Source organism: Somniosus microcephalus, chromosome 3 (genome assembly GCF_052327205.1).
Source record: "Somniosus microcephalus isolate GS21.2 chromosome 3, FLI_Smic_1.0, whole genome shotgun sequence".
Lineage (NCBI taxonomy): Eukaryota > Metazoa > Chordata > Chondrichthyes > Squaliformes > Somniosidae > Somniosus > Somniosus microcephalus.
The window spans coordinates 76,529,847-76,555,405 of NC_140989.1; the positions used below are offsets into that span (position 1 = coordinate 76,529,847).

The following is a 25,559-nucleotide window of genomic DNA, read 5'->3' on the forward strand; positions in this document are numbered from 1 at the left end:
GCAACATTTGTATTGATTTAGGCTGGGGCAGCATTTGCTTTTAACTCCTTATGTATGGTGATTGAATTTGGGACTAGACCAAATTGCTGCTATTTTGCACACCACCATTGCTGTACCAAATAACCATTGGGCAAATAGACCCTCAATGCTGAAATTCTTAAATAAAATTACAGAAAGCACTGTTTAGTAGCTATAGCCACAAGTCTTAAAGTTAATTAATATTTGAACCTCTTCAGGGATTTATCCTGCAGAACATTTGTGGAGGTCAAAATAACCAATAAAACTTAATTTAAAAAAAATTTGGATTCAATGCCAATTCCATTAATAGAATGAGTCCTAATAAACCTACCTTCACATTTCAAGAGGATCTGGATTGAGAATAATTCCTTGTTTTCAGTGTACAAAATTAGAATAGGCTTTATACTATGTTCAGTGTTCATGAGCAGACTGACTGATTATGCCTTTCTAGCAATTGAACGCAATTTTGGTGGAATGGGGCAAAGCCAAAAGATTACCACAAGTACCCAGTCCCGCTTCCTATAGAACTAAAAATTTTGCTTTGAAGTAGGTGTTTACAGAACATTTACTACTGTTAAACCCCTCGAGACATTAACTGAACCCACAACGATTCCAAGCTTGTACAATGCATTTTATTGTAGTATTCATTTAAATATTAAAAAGACAACAAAAATAAAAACAGCATTCCTTTGACCTTCATGCCATTATTTTCGGACTGGTTGTTACAGATATGGACAAATATTTCAAATGATCAGTTTGTTGTCGACAGACACCACCATACAGTCTTGCATTTTAACTGCAAGGAAAACTATTCATTTTTCTTCCAGCTCCTTTTGAATTTCAAAAACATACGGATGATCCTTGCCATGTGCCACTTCCATAATGGCCAAGGCCTGTGAAAGAAAATGCCCAATTTCATTGTCAGTACCTCAAGATCGATTCCAAAATGTGACTCTTTTAAATGAAGATGCCAATTATACAAGCTAGGTCTGTTGCATGGCACCCTAAAATTAATAATTCCAGTTGGGAAAAAGATATTAAAACAGGAAATTTTCTGAATTCAAAGTTTTTTTTAAATTTCTGCTCTCCTATTGTGAACATCAGGCCACTGCTTACACACCAGAGGAGCTAAACTTAAAATAAGCCTTTTTTTAACATCAGTTATGGTCAGACATTCAAACTAATTCTGTGAGCACTACTGATTTGGCAGGGTGGGGGGAAACCTTCAATAATATCTTTCAACTATTTTCCATGATATTGAACTCCCAATTTCAGCTATACATGAAATATGATTTATTTTAATTCCGTTTAAAAAAAAAAAAAATAACATTTGCATCACACATTGTTCTGTGAGAAAGGCGGCAGATAGCCAACCTGCTCACAAACCTCCATCAGTGTTATCAGGCACATACTACAGAAAATAGGTCTACAACTTAAATGAATGACAACACACTGTGCTCCTTGAACATTCAGACCCCTCCATCAAGCACTTTGAAAACAAGCACAGGAACAGTCTACTGGCTATAATAACCCTGATGTGAGATTTAATAAAATATGAAGCATAGGTATGTTTAAACCTAATTTCTTGCACATAAAACTAGAATACAGGGTAAGTCTTCCCTGGAATATTCCTTTAAATTCAAGCAATCAAAATAATCATGCATTAGTTGTAAACCCAATATTTGGTGACTGTAAAGAGAAAAGCCAAAAGGTGAACGTATTACCTTCCTCAGTGCCTTGGCTCCAGCAGTATGATGTTCCAAGCCCATATACAACCGTCCCAGTTTCAGCCACATTGAAGCAACATTCAGAGAATATGCAGGATAGTGTTTGCTGCTTTTTTTAAAAAAAGCAAAGCATTCTTTAATTTTTTTATACAAGTAGGATTTTAATTTTCTCCTGCCCCCTTTAAATCTCATTTTTCTTTCTAACTAGGTGAGGATTGCACATAGCCAGTGGAAAAGTTCACTAAGCGACTCTGTACACCGATGTCAGACCAAAAGAAGGTGCTACTCATCAAGGAGTGGGGCCAATGGTGTCCCAGTTTATTTGAGAGTCGCACTAAGTGCAAGGAACCACTGGAGTTCAATTTCAGGACAAGAGTACTATGCAGTGAGTGGAAGAATCCCAAGTATTAAATTCTTAAAAGGGGCCACGCACCCAAAAAAAAATTAAAAGGGCACATTGCTGGGTATGTGTCCAAATCACAAATCTGGGACCAAATTAAGAATTTCTCTTGGAACTAAAGGTTGATGTGGAAAATACGCAAGTTTAGTGGTATAGCAAGTGCCTTTTTTGTTGTTGGAGATTTGGGTACAGCAGAAGTAGTGTTATCCTGAATTTCATCTCTGATGCTACACCAGACTCTAGAGTGCTGACAGGAGCTGATTTTATGAAACTGCTCTCCCAGTGAGAAGCCTCACTCACCAGCAGCGCATGTCAGGAAATCGTGGGCACACTTCTCACGGTCGGCTGAGCTTTCATTTTAAACGGGAGCAAAATCAGGATTAGTTCACTCGTGATTTCCCGACAAGTGTTCCCAGTGGGTTAGTCCCTGAACTGGTAGCTCAGATTTATTAAGTCGGCCATTTGATATTAGGAGAGGAAAGGTGGTGCATCTCCATTTCCCACTCGTGACATCCCTTACAGTGCAGAATAGGTCAACAAAAATTCCATCAGAAACTGATAGTCAGTGGCACTCAATAGAAATCTAGTTTTGAATCAATATATCTATTATCTCATCAGTACCAGCTATTACGTTTTTTGGGCTGTACCACATATTACTCCAGTGCTCAGCATTAAGGACCACACCCGTATGTCAGCCCTTGCTCACAACAAAGAAAAGTATGACTATACGAAGTAGCATTCTGCAGGGTCAAACAGAGAGCCTCGTTACTGTAAATTGCCCACTGGAAATAACAAGTTCCATCGTGTTCTTCAGATAGCAGAAGCATAATCATCATTATAGATAAAACAACACAATTTGCTAGAATCAACCAGGTATCTTAAAAGTAACGTTAAACTGCAACAATAGATCAATACAGCAGATTCCATTAGATTGCAATATTTAATTTACAACTCCTTGGCTCAAAAAAAAGTGCAACGTTTCGCTAACTCTCCTAACAATAAATTTGGATCAGCATCTGCAATGCTAACACATGTTCAACGTCTCTCAGGCTGCAGGAGTCATACAAGAACTGCCAAATAGATTTCTCCATCTCTGGAGGAAGTGGTTGATTGACAGCTCTTTGCACAGGCAAAGGCTATCAAAAAGCATCTTTCACAATTAAATAGTCAACCAATTGTAGGATTTAAAATGTGCAGATTGTCTGCTACAAAACACATCCCTCTGGTATGTTAGCAACCTAAAATGGTTGGTTTTGTTTGCTTCCCATGATCAGATTTAACTTGTTTCTGTAAAGTCTGTAGGTTGTGCAGTAAATAACTTCAGAGACTTTAGAAGTACAAACAAAACAGGTCTTTACTATTCTGTGGTCTGGGCGATTTCTGCTCTAGTTAACGTATCACAACCCTTATATACTGGTGTGGTCACTATCGGTATTACAGTATACATGAGCCAATAAATAGTGCCACCCTAAAGTAGTGCTCTTAAAGGCGAACGGTTACATACACAACAGTTTCTAACACCCGAGTGGACGGAGAAGGGATGAAACGTGTCTTGATCAGTAGCGCAAAACTGGAGATAGTGAATTGGCAGCCCGTTTTACACCCGGCCCGATTTAAAACGCAGCGGGGCGTAAAACAGGAAGCCGATTTCCTTTTTGCACTAGCGTCCAAGATCTACATCACTCCCAGACTCTCCTCCCTTGTTGAGCAATAGAGTGATAAAGCTTCCACTTTACATACTGTCTCAATCGTAATTAATATCAGAGAAGGAAAGGAATGTCCTTTAGGGAAGGAAACCTGCCGTCCTTACCCAGTTTGGCCTACATGTGACATGTACTGCCTTCTGTGGAGATCACCGTCACAGTGCCTCCCCAGGAGCTTTCTACTGGATCATGGTACCCATAATTCCCTGCACAACAAAGTAACAGCAGCCAGGAAGTGAGAATCAGAAAGTGGTTAAAATCTGTTAATACCAGGTACAGACCTAGTCGAATGATCCGATCCACTCTTGCCTAGAGGGTTTTAAATATCTATGCAGTCTATTGCAGAAGACGACAAAACTATATTACAGTTACACATCGAATTCAACTAAGCCATAGCACGATATAGATCCTGAAGGTATATGGCATCATTCGACAGGCACTACTATATGATAAGGCTTCTTTTTTGTATGGTGGTGGGGAGGGAAGAAATTTTATGTTCAATACAATTTATTTAATTTTCCTGATCTTGAACTGTGCATCAATTGCGGCCGAGGGGGCAGGCAGGCAATTGTTAGATGGTGTACTAGAGTAGCCCAAGAAAAATCTCTCCTGCCTCCAAATGGGAAAGCACAGAGTCTTGTTCAACATCAGCACCACAGTCAAGACTGGAGAATGACCATGTGGAGGACTGCAAACACAAAACCACCTCTCGTCAGTCAATGGCACCGGTGGGCTGCAGTACCATCATGAAAATTAGGTCTCTTTGCTTGGCTCGGCACAAGTTCTTTTGCACATCCACCTTCATGATTTTCTTGAGCATTCAAAACACTTGGAACATGTCCCTCTCCACAGGAAACCAGACTGAGCTCCGTTATCTTTCACAACTCAGTGATTCATTCATATTTCATTTGAAATCACCTGCATTTGCTGGCATGCTTACAAGTACAAAAAATAACCCAGAATTTTTTAAGCACATGCGGAAGCCATTGCTTATAGACCCCTTTTGCCTCCACAGAATGTGGGCCCCTCACGGAAATAGTTAGCCATTGAAGATAAATAAGAGTTTCTAATTATCAAAGCAAATAATACATTTACCCAACATTTAATTTCAGCTCTGGTAGAAACCCTTACTACACATTTTTAATAAAATGCAAAAATGTGTCTGCAACTATGTACCACCACAAGCAACATTTTACTACTAAGGTGCACTGTGCACAACTCTTAAGTGTGACTTGTGCAGTAGTGAGATTTTACATTGCCTATATTAGTGTTACTGTTTCAAAAACCAAAGAAAAGCAAATACAAAATACTTCTGGGAATCATCTTGTAGAGAGACTGCAGGAAATACTGTATTAAAAGTATTAAAGTTATATTTTCTTTTCATCACCTGTAAGGCTTGATTATTTTTTGACCATAGCGTAGAGCTCCGTCCCAGTCCTGCATATACAGACAGACTCCCATGGCCTGGTACATCATGTGCAGCATGTAGACATTGTCATCCTCAAAGGTCGATCCCATCTTATCCAGACTTAACTCGCAGATCTCCAGCAGCTCACTAGGGGGTGCCAGATAGTTAAGAATTGTACCAAGAGAACACCAGGGAGCACCCAAAAGCTGGACTGCAATGGGAGATTAAAACAAATGATTTTTTTTAACTTCACAGTACCTTCTCCGGTGTCCCTCCACCTCTTTACACTTTTGCACAAATTGTGCCCTCAAATGATAATGCTGGGAAATCTAAATGAACCACAGACACTTATAGCACAGGAGGCGGTCATTCAGCTCATCATGCTAGAGCAACGCAAAAATAATCCCACTGCCCCACTCTCTCCCCATAGTCTTGCATCTTCCTCTGCTTTTACTTCAAATACTTATCCAAACTGTCCTCTGCTTCAACTGCTCTGAGGCACAACATCCCATGCCATCACAATGCTCTGTATAAAGAAATTTCCCTTAAACATCCCACGTGTGAGAATTTTAAACTGATGATCCCTCTTCAGGGACTCCTCAACCAGAGGAAATAGTCTTCCCCGATACAACCTATCAAAACCTTTAGAACACTCCAATTGCCCCTAACCTTCGCCGTTCCAGTGGTAACAATTTCTAGTATCTCAAGTCCTCATACCTAGTTTCTCATACCTAGTATCATCATGTTGAATCTACACAGCGTGGCTTTACACGGTGTGGCTTTAATGTCCTTTGTTTAATGGTATACTCAAAACGTCACACAGTACTCTCCCCTCTTCTTAGGCAGTCCCTCGGAACCGAGGATGACTTGCTTCCACATTAAAAGTGGGTTTGCAGGTGACTTGACGAGTCCAATGCGGGACCTACAGTCTCTGTCACAGGTGGGGCAGATGGTGGTTGAAGGGGCGGGTGGGTGGGGTGCTTGGGTTGACGTGCGCTCCTTGCGCTTGGCTTCCGCTTGCTCCTGGCGAAGAGACTCGAGGTGTTCGGCACCTTCCCGGATGCTTCTCCTCCACAGTACTCTAATTGTGGCCCGTCATACTTTTGCTCCTGTACTTTATGGCCCTATTTATAAAATCCAAAATACTATTGAACTTTAAAAAAAAACTTTACCTGCACTTGCAAGGAGTTATGTATTTGAGCACCAAGGTCTCTGTTCCTCCATACCCTTCAGTGCCTTTCCATTCAGTTTATACTCCCATTCACTGTTTTCCCTCCCAAAATTCATTAACTCACACTTCTCCACACTAAATTACATCTGCCACCTAGCTGCCCATTTCCTTACTCCATCTGCATCTTCCTGAAGTCTTTTCCTCGATTTTGACTTTCTGCCATCAGTAAATTTCAATATCATTCTCCTTATTCCCAAGTCTAAATCATGTGCATAAATATATATAAAAATATATATACTGTATAAGAACAAGAGAAGTGAATGGCCAATCCATTGTCAGTAAGTATACAAGTAGTGAAGGACATCCAGAATGAACAGAAATTTTATAAATGAACATGAAACAGCAGCACCTCTCAAGCATGCAGTAGTTTAGCTTTTAAGAGGTATGGGCCTCACAACCAATCCACAGGAAAAGGATATTTTTGTAGTGTTTAGCTCTCCTGAACTCTTCAATTATATTCCTAGCGTATTTGATCGTGTCCTTGATGACCTCTGGCTTTGGCGGTTCACCATATTTTGTAATTTCCAACTTTTCTGTATCCTGCAGAGAAGGATGGAAATGTGAAGCGCCATTAATGAAAAAGCTGTAATCTACTGGAGTGGAGTGAATTCCTGATAAGGTTGTGCATTTTCCAATATGATTTACTGATATTCTCTATTCTTTTGGCCATGCATTCTTGTTAAGAGATGCACATCTCACGCCATCAGGTCTGGAAAAAACATTCCCACCAACTGCCCAGAACTGGCCGAAGACTCACACATTAAAATCACAATTTCCTGCCCTCCCCCTCATGCATAAATGTGCCATCGGATAATGACATTTATAACTTGCTTCTGTTTTTACTGAAAATGAAGAGAAATCTATGGAAATGGAGCTATCCCAGCATCCAAAGTGAGAATAAAAGGGCTTTGGCATAATTAACCACACGTCCTCCTCCTCCACCTCAAATGCTTCTCCTCCATTGTCTAGCTTGGAGAGATTACCATTGCTTTGTTGCACTCTTACTTATCCAATCATTGCCAGGGCATCATTACCAATGGTTTCTCTGTCTACCACTCCATCACCACCTCAGGAGTCCCTCCTCTTCCTCATCTACAAGCTACACCTTGGCAAAATTATCCAGCGACATGGGGTCAGGTCCAACATGTACGCCTCGGTCACCTCTCTCAACCCCAACTGTCTATGTGCTGTGACCGCTTGTCTGATGTCCAATTTTGGATGAAAGAAATAATGCATTTATACAGCACCGTACAAATAGAGTTTTACAGCACAGAAAGAGGCCCTTCGGCCCATCGTGTCAATCTTCAGGATATTCCAAACCAATTCACTGCCACTCAAATACAGTTGAAGTGTAGTTACTGTTGTAATTGTAGGGAAATGCAGTCGACAATTTGCACACAGCAACCACCCACACTCAGAGGGTTGTGAATCTTTGGAATTCTTTGCCCCAAAGGGTTGTGGATGCTGAGTCGTTGGGTATATTCAAGGCCGAGATAGATAGATTTTTGGACTCCAGTGGAATTAAGGGATATGGGGATAGGGCAGGAAAGTGGAGTTGAGGTTGATGATCAGCCATGATTTTATTGAATGGTGGAGCAGGCTCGAGCGGCCGTATGGCCGACTCCTGCTCCTAATTCTTATGTTGTTTTCCCACAAACAGCAATGAGGTAAATGAACAGATTATTGTTTTTGTGGTATTGGTTGAAGGATAAATCTTGACAACACTACCAGGAGAGCTCTCCTGTTCTTCAAATAATGCCATGGGAACTTTTACATCTGCCTGAGTGGGTAGACAGGATATCAGTTTGAGGTCTCATCTGAAAGACAGCATCTCCCATAGTGCAGCACTCCTTCAGTACTACACTGAAGTATCAGCCACAATTATGTTCCCAAGACTCAAGACACAAGAGTGCAATCACTGAAACCGAGTCACAATTTCCTCCAGCTAAATACTGGGAAGACTGAAACCATCATCTTCAGCCCCCGCCACAAACTCTGCCCTTGCCACCAACTCCATCCCCCCCTCCTGACCATCGTCTCAGGTTAAACCAGACCGTTCGCAACCTCGGCATCCGGTTTGACCCCCAAACTGAGCTTCTGGTCCTTGCCTTAACCAAGACTGGCAACTTCCACCTCGATCATCATCCGCCTCAGTCCATCGGCCACTGAAACCCTCAGCCATGCCTTTGTCACCACTGGACTCGACTATTCCAATATCTGCCTGGCCGGCCTCCCATCCCACAGCCGCTGTAAATTTCAGATGATGATCTAAAACTCCGCTGTCCGTATCCTATCTCTCAACAACTCTTGCTCGCCTTGCAACCCCCATCATTTAGCCCCTCGAGCCTGTTCTGCCATTCAATGAGATCATGGCTGATCTGGGACCTAACTCCATATACCCGCCTTTGCCCCATATCCCTTAATACCTTTGCTTAACAAAAATCTATTAATCTCAGATTTTAAATTAACAATTCACCTAGCATCAACTGCCGTTTGCAGAAGAGAGTTCCAAACTTCTACCACTCGGTGTGTAGAAGTGTTTCCTAACTTCACTCCTGAAAGGCCTGGCACTAACTTTTAGGCAATGTCCCCTAGTCCTAGAATCCCCAACTAGCAGAAATAGTTTCTCTCTATCTCCCCTCTCAGTTCCCCTTAATATCTTGAAAACTTTGATCAAAATCATCCCTTAACCTTCTAAATTCCAGGGAATACAACCCTAGTTTGTAGCGGGTGAAGTTTTAGTTTGACCTTGCTGACCATAGTTTAAGTCCATCAATGGCATAATTTAAAATCACTCATTTTTAAATTCCCCATGACCCAGCCTTCTCCAGAGCTACAACCCCTGCCCACCCCTGACTCCAGCCTATGATGTACTTATCCCACCATGACCCTTTGCCCCAACACTGGCGGCTGTGTCTCAACCACCCAAGTCCCATTCTGAAACTCCTCCACTTCCCTCTGCTCAAAGATTCTCCTTAAAATCCACTTCTGAGCAAGCTTTCAACCGCCCAATATCCTCTCCTTTACTGGGCACCCAATTTTTCCCTCATTACACCTTTGAAGTACCTTGGGGCATCTTACAATAACTTGTATTTAGAGATCACCTTTAATGTAGAAAAATAACCCATTAAATGTGCTATTGTTATCACTGTTAAAAAAAAGTCAACTTGTTATCACAGCCCAAATTTTCACTGTTGCAATAGCATAGCAAAGTAGAGCAGGACCGCAACCAGCAAAACGACACGAGGGTTGTGATCGTATGAATTGCAGTTCTTCCAATTCCAGACGAAGGCCTGGATTTTCCTTTTTTTAAAAAAAAAACATACACAATGGGGTCAATTTTCAGTGTGCCGTGAGGCGGGCTTTTAGGCGTGCGGGGGGGGGGGGGGGGGGCTAAAATCCCGAATTTGGGGGTCCCGACACCATCCCGCCCAAAACCCGCCTCCACGTAAGTTTCAAAGGAGGCGGGTACCCGCCCCGCACTGGGACCCGCTGACCCGAGGCGGGAAGGGATTAGTGCCAATTAACAGGTAGGTAACAGGCAGTTTTTAGCCTAATCCCTATTTTGAAGGTTGTCATGTGGGATTCCCGATGGCTCCAAACCACGCCATGCGAGAGTCGTCGGGCCGTCGGGTTGAAGGACTTGGAGGGGTCGAGATGTCAGTGTTCAGGTAAGTGATGGGTGCATGAGTGCAAAGGTAAGTGTGTTTGGTGTGTCTAAAGAAGTTTAAATTACCTGTACTTACCTTTACAGCCTTCCTTCCTCTAGGCTTCGGGAGTCCATCATTCAGCCGGCACAGAAAGCAGAATGGCTGCAATCTGTCAAAAGTGACAGACTGCAGCTTTCAGTGCCGGCGAGTTTTCTAACCGAGTCTGCGTAGAAGGACTCAGGTTAGAAGACCGACCGTCAGTGTTTGACAGCTTCAAGCAGCTGTGAAACACTGATATTTCATCTGTCAACACGTCTTGACAGATGAAATTTCAGTCTGTGACGTCACCTGTTGCCGGGTGGCCCTTAATTGGCCTGCCCACAAGGTCAATCAAGTGAAATCGCGTGGATTGGCCGCATCTCGATGGAGGCGGGACTACAACCCAAAAGTTGTAGTCCCGCCTCCTTCCTGACTTCCGAATGAAAATCCAGCCCAATGTTTTTGGGTAGACTGGCAAGTAAAATGTAGCATTGGCCCTCTGCCAAAACTCCATCCCCTAAAAATGCCTGCCATTGATTTCTCATGTCAGCCAACTGACTCAGCCACTTTCCAGAAGTGGACCTCAACATACATGAATGCAGCTGGTGGGCTTGGCGGGGGTGGGGGGAGCATGGCCAAGTGCCACCCCCCAAAAGATTTCCCTACATTTTCACCGACTTACTACTCTGAAAATCACCACCATTGTAAAAGGTGTTGAACTTGTACAGGTCCCCATTGGTAGGAAGGCATCAGGAAGGTGAAAGGTCTTACAGGAGTGTGATTTTAGCCTTAAAAAAAACAGGTGGGTTGGGGTCGTGTGGGAAGTTAGTGTTAAAACTCTTAATCCCGACCAGAAACCGTCTCCAACCCACCCACTTCTGTTTTTAACGTGGGGGTGGGGGAGTGCGCGGGCAGCCAACCCGCTCCTAGGAGACGGGTCGTTCATTTAAATATTGAGGATGGAAGGCTCCGATTTAACCTCCATCTTGAATTTAACTTTAGCTGGTCGGGTTTTCCAGGCCTCGCGAAACCAGTCAGCTAAAGTAAGACAAGGACTGCTGGATCCATGACGGATGTGCCTTTACACTAACCTCCTGGATCCAGCATCCCTACCTACCTCACCCTCTGCGATCGGAGACCCCTCCCACAAGGCCTCCGATCCCCCCCACCCCGCTCCTCCTGGCCTCCCGATGATGCTGCAAACCCCTCCCCCCCCCACCCCTTCTCCTCTGGCTCCCAATCTTAGACACCACCCCCACCGTCAATCGTTCCCTAACCCCACCTCCAGCTTCTCTGGCTGCTGATTGTTCCCTAACCCTTCTCCTACCCCATCCGTGCTGCTCCCTGCCCCCGATCCTCAACAGACACCACGCCCCCCTCACCAAAAAACCAGAGCTGCTCCCTCCCTCCTCTCTGCAGCCTAGTGCCACAGGCCTATCCGCCCACAGCCAGCCAGCCCCTCAATCTGGCTGGCTGCAGGTGGGAAACAGATTTCCCCATGCAAATCAGGCCCTGCCGTTAAATTTGGAAAGGCCGGCGGGAAACCAGTTCTCCCGACCGCTTTGGAGCCCTCCAGCTCCCAACCCGCCTCCCCATTAAAATTCAGGCCACTGTTTTTGGAAGGGAGTCACTTCCACTACTTTGATGATGTTGTTTGAGTATTTGAACAGGTACTTTGTGAAGCTTTCTAAGAATTTAAAAAGGAGCACTGCATATTGAAATAATGGGATTTCCCTCTGGGGATTCCATTGTCTCTGTATTGGAGGAGGAACGGATGGAATCTCGTGTGGCATCATGCACTCAGGCAACACCCACCCGAGAGGTATCTGCATCTACAAACCAAAGGACCAGTCTGGATTTTTCTATAGATAATATCGGCGAGCACGGCATTTTTCCCTCGGACCCTGTAATACAGATACACCAGTTGGATTCTGACTCTCAGCCACTTTCCACCAGGGACATAGCCTTATCTGCCTTATTGCCCCTCCCCATCTCTAATCTCCTCCAGCCACCGCACCCCCCAATATCTGTGCTCCTCTAATTCTGCCCTCCTGAGCATCCCCAATTATAATCACGCAACCACTAGTGGTCATGTCTTCAGCTGCCTCGGCCCCAAGCTCTGGAATTCCCTCCCTAAACTTCTCATTCCTCCTTTAAGACGCTCCTTAAAAACCTACCTCATTGAACAAGCTTTTGGTCATCTGCCCTAATTTCTCCTTGTGTGGCTCAGTGTTAAATCTTTGTCTTCTAACACTCCCATGAAGCACCTTGGGACATTTTACTACATTAAAGGCACTAGATCAGTACATGTTGTTGTTGTTGAAGGGGACAACAGCACTTTTTAATCCATCCGGATGCTTGCAGGAGACCTATGGTGACATTAGTCACAGCCAGCAGTTCTTTCCCTACATTACGACAGCGACTACACTTTAGCATGTCCTGAAGTCGTGAAAGATGCTATACAAATGCAAACCCTTTCTCTTCTTTCTTGCATTAGACAGGTCACAGGTGCTCTGTTCAGGTACACCGCGAGTTCATTCAATTTACATGGACCCAGCAAAGCAAAGAGAGAAAGTCATTAATGTCTTCGGAGTGTCTGGAGTCACACAAGTGCAGGGTGCCACTGATGTCATTCCTGGTATGAAAGCCCCATCAACTTCAAGAGCAGGAAGGGATTTCATTTCCTGAACGTCCAGATAATGAGTGACGCAAGTTACTAATTCTGCATGTCAATGTGTGCTACCTGGCAAGTAGCCGTGATTTGTTTATTCTTGGGCAATCCAGGATACCTGCACTGCTCAGCCACAGCAATAGGAGATCAAGGGGACCCGTTTCAACATTGGCTGCTGTTACCTTTATGGAATCGAATGACGGGGGCCGAAAACAGGCACTACCAGGATCAGATCATCGGAATTCTCAAGTCCCATTTCTAGTTTCTGGACAAGTGGGTGTGAGCGCTGCAGTATAGTCAGGCAAGGGTTTCCAGATTTGTAGTGGCTTGCTGCATCCTCCATAATAATTACAATAGGATTAGGTCTTCGAAGCATAAAAAGGTGCTAGTCCCCTGCTCGCAAAGCGAGAGAGCGCGCCTCAAGTTTAAAAATGTTACCTTTGCTTTTGTTGCACATTCTCGGCAGTCGCATGTAAAGAAATAGGAATCTCTCAATCGATCCTGTCTGTCTTCAGTTGGATACAGCAGATCAATATAACTAGTGAAAATCTGGGATAAAGTAGACAAAAGCACGCGTACAAGTGTGATTTTCAGTTCAAAACTAGCATCAGATCTAAATAAGATTTAGATTCCTCAGGCTTTCTGGCAAGTGTTATTTTAATATAAAAGACCAAGAAACCATCACATTATAATTGTGAAAAGTACCATTATGAAAAAATATTACTGAAGAACTCTGTAGCTCAATACTTTGAGGACATGCAGCTTCCTTTGAGAGTACACTCTTTTCACTTGACTGGTGGTTTTCTCCTACTCTCGGCCTACTAAATGACATCATCCCTATAAACACAATACCCTGAAACTACACAAAGTCATGAAGGGCTGACTACATGTAGTGTAGGAACGGTAGGATAGTGGTTATGTTACTGGACTAGTAATCCAGTGCCTGGACTAATAGTCTGGAGACACGAGTTCAAATCCCGCCATGGCAGTTAGGGAATTTCAATTCAATTAAATAAATCTGGAATAATGGTTCACTAATGCCTTTTAGGGAAAGAAACCCGGCCAGTCAGTCATATTAAAAAAAACCTGCTGTGGCGGTACCACCGGTTGTACCTTACATAAAGACACATAATTCCCTTTAACTTACCTTACTGTATGTTTAACTTACCTTTTGGGGCCGTTGCCCCTTTAAGACGCGCCCTAGCGCGCTGACGTCACACCACGTGACGTACGTGCGGCAGCCGCTGGCCCGACTCGGCCTTCCAGGACGGCCGCCGGCACAGCCCAGCCTAGCGTCTTCGGCCGCATCGGCCAGCTGACGGGATCTTCCGCTCCCGCGGCAAGCACCGGCTCAGTCTGGCCTCCAGCTCCCGCGCTTGCGACTTCGGCCTCAACAGCCAGCGACACAACGACGCGCATCACGTGACGCCCTAAGCGCGGGAAACGCGAACAACGCGATGACGTCATCACGCTCCCCACAGGACTGTGAACTCAGTCCTCGTGGAGTCCCCGCTGGGACAAGACCTATACCACGGTGCTCCTACAGTCAGCCATCTTACCTGATGTAATTAGTCTGTTCCTGTAAATAAACAACTTGTTAATAGTTCGTCGAAGTCAAACTCTCTTATTTAGTGGCAATCTACACGAACCGCTACACTGCTACAAAGGACTGCAGCGGTTCAAGGCAGCGGATCACCGCCACCTTATCAAGGGCAATTCAGGATGGGCAATAAATGCTGGCCTTGCCAGCGACGCCCACATCCCGTGAATGAATTAAAAAAAAAATATAGGAACCAGCAAACTTCAACAATATAGTTCTCAATTCATAGCATCAAAATCCTTACCACAACAATGCAGGAGGCCTACACTAGATCTACCATGTGGGTTGGTACCGGTCAGTCTGTATTACTGTATACAACTTGTTTTTTATTTCTAATTTCCAACAGCTGCATTTTATCTTCCATTTGTAATGCTCATCTTTTGCAAACTGCTCATTTCTAAGCAAATTTAATAAAAGATGGGGATTCAATAACACTACAAAGCTCCTTAGCATGCTTATTTGCATATATTCAGCACACTCTACTTCAGAATATTCAATATATTTACACAGAATTATTCTGCTAAAAAAAGGTAAAGGTTTTTTTCAATTTTCATTTTTAAAAAAAAGCAAGCTCCATCATCCTTCTTCCTAACCTCATCTCCAGGGCTTATCTCCTTCACCGCTCTGACCTCTGCCGTCGTCCCCTTGTAAGTTACAATCACATTCGGGCAGCAGCTGTGATTCATCAGGGCAACGCTGTGGATGAAAAACGACAAAAACAAAGATCAGGATTTTCAATGTTTTAAAATCAGCAGTTGTTTTTAAAACTACGCAACTTAAATAGAAAAACAGTCGTCAATACAAGTTGAAAATACACAAGTATTGGATATGAATTGAACAAAGATAGGAAGAAAAATTAAACTGCAAATATATTTATTTTAGAAAAAAGCTGCAACTTGTTTATTTACTTGCTCGCCCTCTTCATCAGGCATGAGGGGAAGCTGGTGAAAGCCACTGACCTAACAAGTACAATGTCACTCAGTTGTTGGGTAACAGGATATGTGCATCTGCTTTGAAGGACATCACCAAGGTCTCCCTCTCCCAAAGTGGAAAGCTCTGGTGTGGCAGATGGCCCATTGAAACATCCCAACTGATGAGCAGTGAAAGTCAAAAGTTGATTCTACTAGGATCCAGAAAAGAGTTGCCCTATGATTTATAAAGCAAGATTTTACTGCTACTATGCTGCAGTCTAATAATTAACAAGCATTAACATAACAAAGACTCCTGAATCATTGAACAGCCTTGCCGTTTGCTTGCGTGGTGGTAGTTACCACGAACCTGCAGCACAGCATGGTATTTGAAATCCTCCCTGTACGGAGAGGCTCCATTATCTTAATCTATCCTCCCAGCCCTAGCAGAACCCCTCTTCAGGAAGGTGTCTCACCAGCAGCAACCAATGCAACAAAAAGTTACAAAGAGTTACAGGAAGTAGAACAAAAATATGTGAAGATGTTGATTGTTTTGTAAACAATGAGTGCAACCTACATCACTGCAGTAACAATCTTGGAGGAGTTACTAAAGCTGACAGAATAATGGAGCTAAATGAATACTCAGCAGACATTAATGCAGGGAGCTTCAGCAATTAGGTCAGTCCAACTGTGTGCGTAATTACAGTGCCCTCACATTGCCAGGCTTACCAACTCCTCCAAGACAGGTACGGAGACGCCATCAGCAGCTCGCAGTTTAATTTGTTTAAAAAAATATATAAACTCAAAAATTGCAACTGGGGACATGAAGAATGGATAAGCCTTTACCTTCCCTTCAAAAAAAAGTTTCACTACCCCTTGGTTGGAGATGCCACCATCTCCACTCAGCACAGCTCAGAACAGAATAGAGTGGGAGTTCAATTCACCTCCATGGCACCGAGAGTGAGCGCAGTGATGCCCCATGATGAATAGTGTTAAACCTTTATACTGTGGCGGTCCTACGGGTTGTCCTTTACATTGAGTTACATAATTCCCTTTAACTTACTTATGTATGTATAACTTACCTAACTGTATGTACTTAACTAACTTATTTGTGTAACTTACCTGTTGGGCCGTTGCCCCTTTAAGAGGCGACCTAACGCGCTGACGTCAGGCATCACGTGACGCATGTGCGCCGGCCGCCGGCCCGATTCGGGTTTCTAAGACGGCCGCCGGCATAGTCCGGCCGACCGTGACTTCGGCCGCATCGGCCAGCAGGCGGGAGTGAAGCGATCCTCCACTCCCGCGGCAAGTACCGGCATAGTTCAGCCTTACAACCCTGGCCTCAAAGCCAGCCTTCGTACCGGGGAGATGTACGATGCAACGGCGCAGGTCACGTGACCGCCTAAGCGCACGTGAACGTGCTGACGTTATGATGCGGTCACGTGACGCCTAAAGCGGGAATAAAGAGCCGAGTGTGAGGAGGTCATGAGGCTCCCCACACGCTCCCCACGGGACCGGGAACCTAGTCCTTGTGGAGTCCCTGCTGGGACAAGACCTACAACATGGTGCTCCTGCAGTCAGCCATCTTACCTGCTACCTTACCTGCTGTAATTATCCTGTGATCTACAATATGGTGTTTCTGCAGTCAGCCATCTTACCTGCTACCTTACCTGCTGTAATTATCCTGTTCTGGTAAATAAACAACTTATTTATAGTTCGAAGTTAAACTCTTTCATTTAGTGGCGATTTACTCGAACCGCTACATTGGTGACCCTATGACGTGAGTACGGGAGCTCATCAATTCCAACGCTACAATGGGTGAACCCGTATCCGTGAACGATTTTCACAGTAGCAACGCACGCCTGAACCTCGTCTTCACTCAAGACGACCAACGCACAACCGACGAACAACATGGAACAGCAACCGTTTAATACAGATTCCACCAAAAGGGACCCCGTTTTTGCAAACGTCTTCGCAACGGAAGCGCAGCTTGGAGGTGAGCCCGTTTGTTATGAATCATTTTATAGAAGTAGAGCACGACCAACGGCAACAGTCGTCCACCAGCGCTACAATTGGTGGGTTTGTGAACGTTTTTCACAAACGAAGCATGCTATGGAAGCATCAGCCGTTCTGCTGTTGCTACCACAATCCAGGGAGCCACGGTCTCCCTCGTGCTTTTTGAAGGAAGAAGCCCTGTTCGCTGAGAACAGCGATGCGGTACAGACCACGGTCTCTGTATTCGATTCTTCTACTGCCACACGGTTCGTCTGCCTCTACATCCAAAGTAACAGCAAGTATACATCTCTCCAAGCGCGGGGTACAGCATGTTCGGGCCCACAAGATCAGAGCACACCCCGCGGGGATACCACGAGGACTCATCCCTGCAAAATACGAGGATGCACTCCTCGCCCACGAGAGCCCCTCCCTCGTGAACACCGATGACTCTTTTCCCGCTGACGGCGCACCAGCTTTTCAGCTTGCTGGTTGTGTTACTACACGATTCGGCGTGAACAAAAGCGTGCCGCCCTTCCGGCTGTTTTTTTCCTAAATTTACAACTGTTACAAGTGTTGCCGCCTTTCAGGCAGAGTTAACCTCTCCTGAAAGCAACAACAACCTGGACCGTTGCCGCCCTTTCTCCAGTTTTCCCTTTAACAAACGCAAATGTCTATTGAAGCTGCACACATCGAGGACGGGTCTAACGGGCATTCCGCAGCTGCGATCAGCCACGTGAAAGTTGCTAGCCTCACCGATCACAGATCAACGTAGCAACTCTTCACCCTCCGTTCTGTTCATGTCGTAGCATTATGGCACGCACTGTTCCGTGCGTTCCAGCCTCCTGAAGGTTTCGCTCATCAGTCAACGGAGACATCGCCCGCGTCCGCCCAATCAGCCCGTCACTCTGACAAGGCTGCGTGTTCAAATCACGTCGGGGTCACCAATGTAGCGGTTCGAGTAAATCGCCACTAAATGAAAGAGTTTAACTTCGACGAACTATAAATAAGTTGTTTATTTACCAGAATAGGATAATTACAGCAGGTAAGGTAGCAGGTAAGATGGCTGACTGCAGAAACACCATATTGTAGATCACAGGATAATTACAGCAGGTAAGGTAGCAGGTAAGATGGCTGACTGCAGGAGCACCATGTTGTAGGTCTTGTCCCAGCGGGGACTCCACAAGGACTAAGTTCCCGGTCCCGTGGGGAGCCTCATGACCTCCTCACACTCGGCTCTTTATTCCCGCTTTAGGCGTCACGTGACCGCATCATAACGTCAGCACGTTCACGTGCGCTTAGGCGGTCACGTGACCTGCGCCGTTGCATCGTACATCTCCCCGGTACGAAGGCTGGCTTTGAGGCCAGGGTTGTAAGGCTGAACTATGCCGGTACTTGCCGCGGGAGTGGAGGATCGCTTCACTCCCGCCTGCTGGCCGATGCAGCCGAAGTCGCGGTAGGCCGGACTATGCCGGCGGCCGTCTTAGAAACCCGAATCGGGCCGGCGGCCGGCGCGCATGCGTCACGTGATGCGTGACGTCAGCGCGTTAGGTCGCCTCTTAAAGGGGCAACGGCCCAACAGGTAAGTTAAAGGGGCAACAGCCCCAACTGGTAAGTTACACAAATAAGTTAGTTAAGTACATACAGTTAGGTAAGTTATACATACATAAGTAAGTTAAAGGGAATTATGTAACTCAATGTAAAGGACAACCAGTAGGACCGCCACAATACCATCAAAAACCATCTGCTAATCTAGGATCATTTGAGATCCAAGTTTTTAAGATTGATGAAGGGAGGTGAGAAATATTATACTGTCTGGGCTAACTGAATCATTTGTCCTTTTCTCAACCTACACAAGTTAAAGTGGGAAAATCTCACTCGCAAAAAGAGCAGGGATGCATCATCAATTAACTTTGAGCTAATTGTTTCAATATTTTGAGATAGAAAATTCCCAACTATTGATTTTTGTATTTCCAATTCACAAAAATAAACCCACAGATTTTAGCTTTCTCTCGGAATTTCCTTCCCTGATCCCTCTTCCCCTCCAGGTGATTACATACGGTTCTATGGCAATGACTGGTGACCGCGAGTAAACACTGGCTATTCTGATGTACCTATTTTTAGCAGCCAGGTAGACTGCCTTAGCACTAGACACCTGTCTGCCTCTTGGCTGGATAAATGGTGCATGGGTGAAGAAACCTAAAAAGCAAAAGAAGAACTAAAACCTGAAAAGTTAAGAGGCAGTGGATATGGAGCCAATCTTGTATTGCACATGGCCCCTCATCTTCGCATCAGGGTAGTGGCCATTTAAAGCCAAGTCGGACGTTAATTTGCTTGGTATACTGCATTACCATTCCTCTCTCCTATCACCTGCTCCTGAGACTGAACAAAGTTTGCTTCTTCAGTTGCAATGCATTGCGGTGGTCCAAGGTGATCAGAGATCCTTTGGTCATCTGCATAAAGATGGCGTGTGATCAAGTCGGCTTTTAGTTATGAAGTGTTCTACAGTGTAATGTGCTGTACAGACTGCTAGCCGGAAGAATACTTTACTATTGAGTGCAACACTTAGGATGGGTATTCGCAGGAACTGGTCTTTCAGGAATTCCTGGTAAATGCTTACAGCAGATATTTGGGTGAAAAATACTGCTTACTTGTTAAGAACAAACAAGACTGCACAGAACTATTTTAAATAGAAAAATCTTACTAAATGACAACATAAACAGGGTGTACTTTGCATTACAGTCCTAACCTTGGAAAAATAGCAGAGCCCAAGTGAGAAAGTTCTTCATCTTCAATTGTGAATCCATTGCAGTTAACCTTGAGAGAAAGAAAGAAAATAAAAACTAAACGCTTTGCAAGAATGATTGCGTCCTCTGTTATTCTCTACAGACAGTGCTTGATCAGGGTTCTTCTCAGCTTTCAATCAAGCTACAGATCTTTGCTTATTTGTCAGTAAAGATGCTTCAGGTCCAAGCTGAGCCTGGCTTATAGGGCAGCAGGCTGGGGAGAGGAGAGATGAAAAAGATCACATTCAGGACTGCAGTCATGCACAGGTGTACAAAAATGCAGGTGTGCAGGCCTGATTTTGGGAACCTGCAAAGCTTATAGCCCTGAAATTCTGGGGTCTTCAACAGGTCTCATAAGACAAAGAGGACAGACCTGCTAACAATTACTGTCTACAACCATAATAACTACTGTGACTGCTACTGAACAGGAAGTGTAAATTCAGTAATATTTAGAGCTATCAACAGCTCGAAAACTAGCTTATTGAAGAGAGATTACAGTGGCTCTGTATTTAAATGACCTATTGCCACTTCCTTTCAAAATGGTTGGAATTATATGCTGGTACAACAGTGCCCCTGTATGTAGCTAACGGCTTGGGATACTTTAGCTAGACCATCTGCAAATGACAGCACAGCATTATACACAGCTCCAGTAAAGAAAAGAAATGCTTACTCTAAGAAGCCATTTTACAAAGATTTTTGGTGAATGATTAAAAACATTTTTTATTTAAAAAAATTTTTTTTTTTTTTAAAAACCTCCCCTCACCCACACTTGTACAGGGACACAGTTCCTCAACCACCACCAGCTATCCTGTATTTAACTAAGTGACAACTCTTCATACACAGGTCTGGCTAGTGAGCATTTAGCAGACTATTCAATGGTTTAGCCATCAGTGCCAGGCCTGAGCCTGTCACACACACACACTTTAGAACAGATTCGAAATCAATCCTGGGACTATCCTGGCCTGTACCCAATAGGTCAATGGAGAGTTTGGCAATGAACCACAAAAACATTTCTTCAAAAAAAGTTATTCTATTTGTAAAAATATTTATTTATTAGAGCTTCATGAGCTGATGTAAGCTTTTGGTGTCACACAGGAAATATAGTTCAGGAAGTTAAGCATTGAAACCAGGATACAGACAAAAGGCAACAGAGCCTGGTGAGTGCTAGTCCAGATACTCGAACACTATCAAATTAACCTGCAATTGTACTCTTCTTACAATTGCATTGGCAATAAACAGAAAGAATGTCAATGTTTCAACACACTGTGCACAGCGATGGGTGCTCTGGGCATTTCTACTTGCAAGCAAACAATATACAGGAAACTTCGCGATATCCGGCACAGATGGGATCGAGCTGCTGCCGATCTATCAAAACTTCCGGATAGACCAGCGCTAATGTTGAAGGATACGGAGGTTTTCATCTCCGTATCCGACAACAAACACTGTTGCTTAGCAACAGCTTGTAAACACTCGGCCCGTACCTTGGAAGCGTCTCTGAAGCTGTTGCTAAGCTACAGAGACGCTTTCCAGAGCCTGTTAAAAAAATACTAGGAGAAGAAAAAAAACCCTAACCAAAACGGCTGCTGATTTCTGCCGTTAGATCGAGGTTTCTGGACATACAACCTCCGGATAAACCAAAGTTTCCTGTAGTAAGTTGGCAATCTTGATACTCACATTGTACAACACCTTCCTTGAATGCAAGTAATTGGCTTATCACTACCATCAATATAAAGTAGTTAAGCATTTCCAGATTGCTCTCATTCAGCTTCTTGTTTTACATGTCCCAGCTGATCCTGGGGAGGATTTGCAATAGTATGTTGTATGTTATGTCTGTCTTTCTTTGCATCATCTGAACATCAAATGAGAAAGCGAATATAATCTAGAGTAGTAGCTCATTTCAATTCCCTTCCTGCTGTGCTGCTATATGAGCAAAGGCTAATGAAGGATATGGTGAGGTTCATTCCGTACATAAATGCGGTTCCATTTGTTTAAGTAATGCAGAAAATTGCTAAACGCTTATGGGCTTTTATTTTGAAGCAGACACCGGGTTGCTAAAATATTTTAATCTTGCTTTTGATTAAACTTGATTTGGACTTTTCAGCCCATGTCTTATAGCCTGGGTACTTGCCATAAGAGACATCAGAATTGTATTTCCAGTGCATATCTTAGGGTAAGAGTTCACTGTTCACTCCAGCGCTGCCTGGGCTATATTACCTCCCACCCCGCTTCCTGCAAGGACTCTACTCCATTCTCCCAGTTTCTCTGTTGCATCTGCTCGGACGATGCCACCTTTCATATTCAGACATGTCTTCCTTTTTCCTAAACTGAGGATTCCCCTCTACCATGGTTGACATGGCCCTCGACCATGTCTGTTCTATTTCCTGCACTTCTGCTCTCACCTCTTCTCCTTCCCAGAACCAGGATAGGGTTCCCCTTGTCTTCACCTTTCCCCCCACCAGCCTCCACATTCAATGGATCATCCTTTGCTATTTCCACCACCTCCAGCGTGATCCCACCACCAAACATATCTTCCCCTTCCCTTTCAGCATTCCGAAGGGACTGCTCCCACGACACCCTGGTCCACTCCTCAAATCACCCCCAACACCCGCTCCCCTTCCCACAGCACCTTCCCGTGCAAGCGAAGGAGATGCAACACCTGCCCTTTTACCTCCTCCCTTCCCACTCTCCAGGGCCCCAAGACGCTCCTTCCAGGTGAAACAGCGATTTACTTGTACTTCTTGCAATTTAATATATTGTATTCGCTGCTCACGATGCAGTCTCCTCTACATTGGGAGACCAAACGCAGATTGGGCGACCACTTTGTGGAACACCTCCGTTCAGTCCATAAGGGTGACCGAGCTTCCGGTAGCCTGTCACTTTAATTCTCCGCTCCACTCTCACTCTGACCTCTCTGTCCTTGGCCTCTTACACTGTTCCAATGAAGCCCAACGTAAGTTCAAGGAACAGCACCTCATCTTTCGATTAGGCACTTTACAGCCTTCTGGACTCAACATCGAGTTCAACAATTTCAGACCATAACCTTCTGCCCCTATTTTCTCACATGGTAGCTGTTGATGATTCTGCCATTCCCATTTACACCTCCAGACTCAGCTTTCATTTCTTTACTTGTCCCATTACCATCTCCTTTTGCTTTGTACGATCATATCTTTTGTCATTTAATCTCTCCTGCTTTCCATCCTATCAGACCTTCCCTTTTGTTCTTTCCTCCCCTCCGTTTTCCCTGCCGCTGGACTTGCTTAAAATCTGTTACATCTCTAACTTTATCCAGTTCTGACAAAAGGTCATTGACCTGAAACATTAAACCTGTTTCTCTTTCCACAGATGCTACCTGACCTGCTGAGTATTTCCAGCATTTTCGGTTTTTATTTCACTGTTCACTTTGCAGTTTGTTATCCAGGAAAACTTAAGGTCATGTTTCAGTTCTCAAGGAGTGGGAGCTTGCCGATGGAAGCGGACTTTTGCATTGGACACAAGTATCTGGAGCAAGCCAGCCTCAAAACAAAGGGCTGCAAACAGATGATGTTCCTCTAACATTCCAATAGTACTCAATGAAAGAAAGCAAAAAGGCTGAATTATTAAAAAACAATGATTTCTTTAAACAAAAAGTTTAGACTTAATTATTGTTTTCATCAGTGTAATCATTTTTCTACTCAGGGGCTCTAGATAGATCATTCTAAATGGAAAGCGAACAGCTAGGCTAACACACCATTCTTTTTCCTTTCATGGTAAACCAGATAGGACACGAAGCAGCTAGCATTCTCTATTCAGCACAAGTGCATTTTAAGCCTGTGCTAGGACCTCCGACTATGGAGGAAACATGACCCTACAACAGGTAGGAATGTGGCCACCCCAAACTTGAGTGGCAGGAACAGTGGCTGCCAATTTAAGATTACTCGACTTGTGGTCTTGTCTCCGCTAGCCAAACACACAAGTCACACTAATTGTTTTGTGTTAGCTTCTGGCTTCCTCTCTAATTTTAATTAATCCCTAGATCAATACGATGGCGCAGTAAGCTAGAGGCCTAATTAGCTGGGACCTTGCAGCTTAGGAACCACTTTTAAATGTAAGCATTGGAATAGAAACATGTCCCATTAGGAGTCAAAATGATACACATTCTATATTTCTTAAACACAATTTGGAACCTTACTATCCCTATTGGTATTCCCCAAAGGCAAACCAAATGATTATACATCCTTCACAGTAACTATTCATTTAAACTGGTGCAGCTCTCAGTTCAGAGAGTGATTCTTACTGGGCACTTATTTTAGAGTTCTATAGCATTGCCAAGTCTCAGGACTGAATACAAGCACATGACGTTTGGAATGTAATAAAGGCACAGGAAGCCCATTCCTTCCATGGACCTTGCGCAATCCACTTTTATTGCAACTCAAAACAATTAATTTCATTCACCTGAAAAAAAGGAGGTTCTGCAACCCTTCACTTAGTGCTCCCCAAAGGCAAATCAAATGATTATACATCCTCCACAGTTACCTTTTTTTGGCAGATCATTTTGTCCGAATGGAGAGAGCCACGGATAGGGACTTCAGCATGGTCACTAGTGCCATTGGGTCTGCTCATCCACAGATCAACAGGTAGGGAGACTGGGAGCAGGGGCAGGCAAGACATGGTAATGGATGATGGTGGTATCTCTCCCAATGGCAATACATCCACAACAGGCCACTACCCCTTCCAATGACTTCGCTCGGGCCAGAAAATAGGTAGAACCAGGCCGTTTCTGCACATGCAGCCAGGCTGGATATGCTCAAGAGGTCGAGTGCCAGCTCAATCCAAGGAGCTTCTTTCAGAGAGACCCTCATCTTCCAGTCACCTCAAAGGCTCCAGTAATGGGGGTTGCATAAAGGAAGTCCCAGTTTTGGTAGTCAAGCACAACGCACACCAACTGATAGGAAGTGGGAGCACCATGGCAACTAGATTCGGCAACTCCTTGTGAAGGAATAAGCCATATAACCTATTCAGAAAAATACACCATCTTATAAAAGAATTCTGGCCTTACTAAAACATGGCAAACTGGGTTTGAAAATTTAGAAACCTAACTATGAAATAGCTATGAAAGCATTCTGGCTATCGAGATAAGATGGTTGTTGATCCTGAATAAATAACCTTATTGAAACAGAAGGTTAAGGGCTCCGACAGGCTGAACTTTTTGGAACGAAACAATGGTTCACCCTGGATAAGGTGTTCTAATTTACACTTCGTAAAGAAGCACAAAGTAAGGAACATCTGCCCTCGTAAAGATGACAAAGTAAGAAACACCTGTTGTCACACCGTTTTTTATATGGCAAACTTAGACCACTGAGATGAGATAAGAGTCTGGCAGAGGTCAGCAGAAAACCTTAAAGGAAATACCACTGGAAAAGGGTATAAATATTGAACTCTCAAATGGG

General features: G+C 44.2%; 1 protein-coding gene across 4 annotated transcripts in view; it reads right to left on the reverse strand.

Moving 5' to 3' along the window:
- Positions 1-634: 634 nt before the first annotated feature.
- Positions 635-25,559, reverse strand: part of LOC147121150 (N-lysine methyltransferase SMYD2-like) — a 73,216-nt gene continuing 48,291 nt past the window's right edge. For 2 of the 4 annotated variants that reach the window (XM_085981182.1, XM_085981191.1), the window contains 7 exons: positions 20,097-20,164; positions 15,041-15,143; positions 13,286-13,396; positions 6,907-7,027; positions 5,236-5,410; positions 1,743-1,854; positions 635-911 (listed from right to left, as the gene is read on the reverse strand). In XM_085981182.1, coding sequence (XP_085837308.1) covers positions 831-911; positions 1,743-1,854; positions 5,236-5,410; positions 6,907-7,027; positions 13,286-13,396; positions 15,041-15,143; positions 20,097-20,164 — 771 coding nt within the window. In that variant the 3' untranslated portion in view covers positions 635-830. Of the gene's footprint in view, positions 912-1,742; positions 1,855-3,955; positions 4,055-5,235; positions 5,411-6,906; positions 7,028-13,285; positions 13,397-15,040; positions 15,144-20,096; positions 20,165-25,559 lie in introns of those variants that run through there. The other 2 variants (XM_085981186.1, XR_015077330.1) reach the window with 2 other exon arrangements.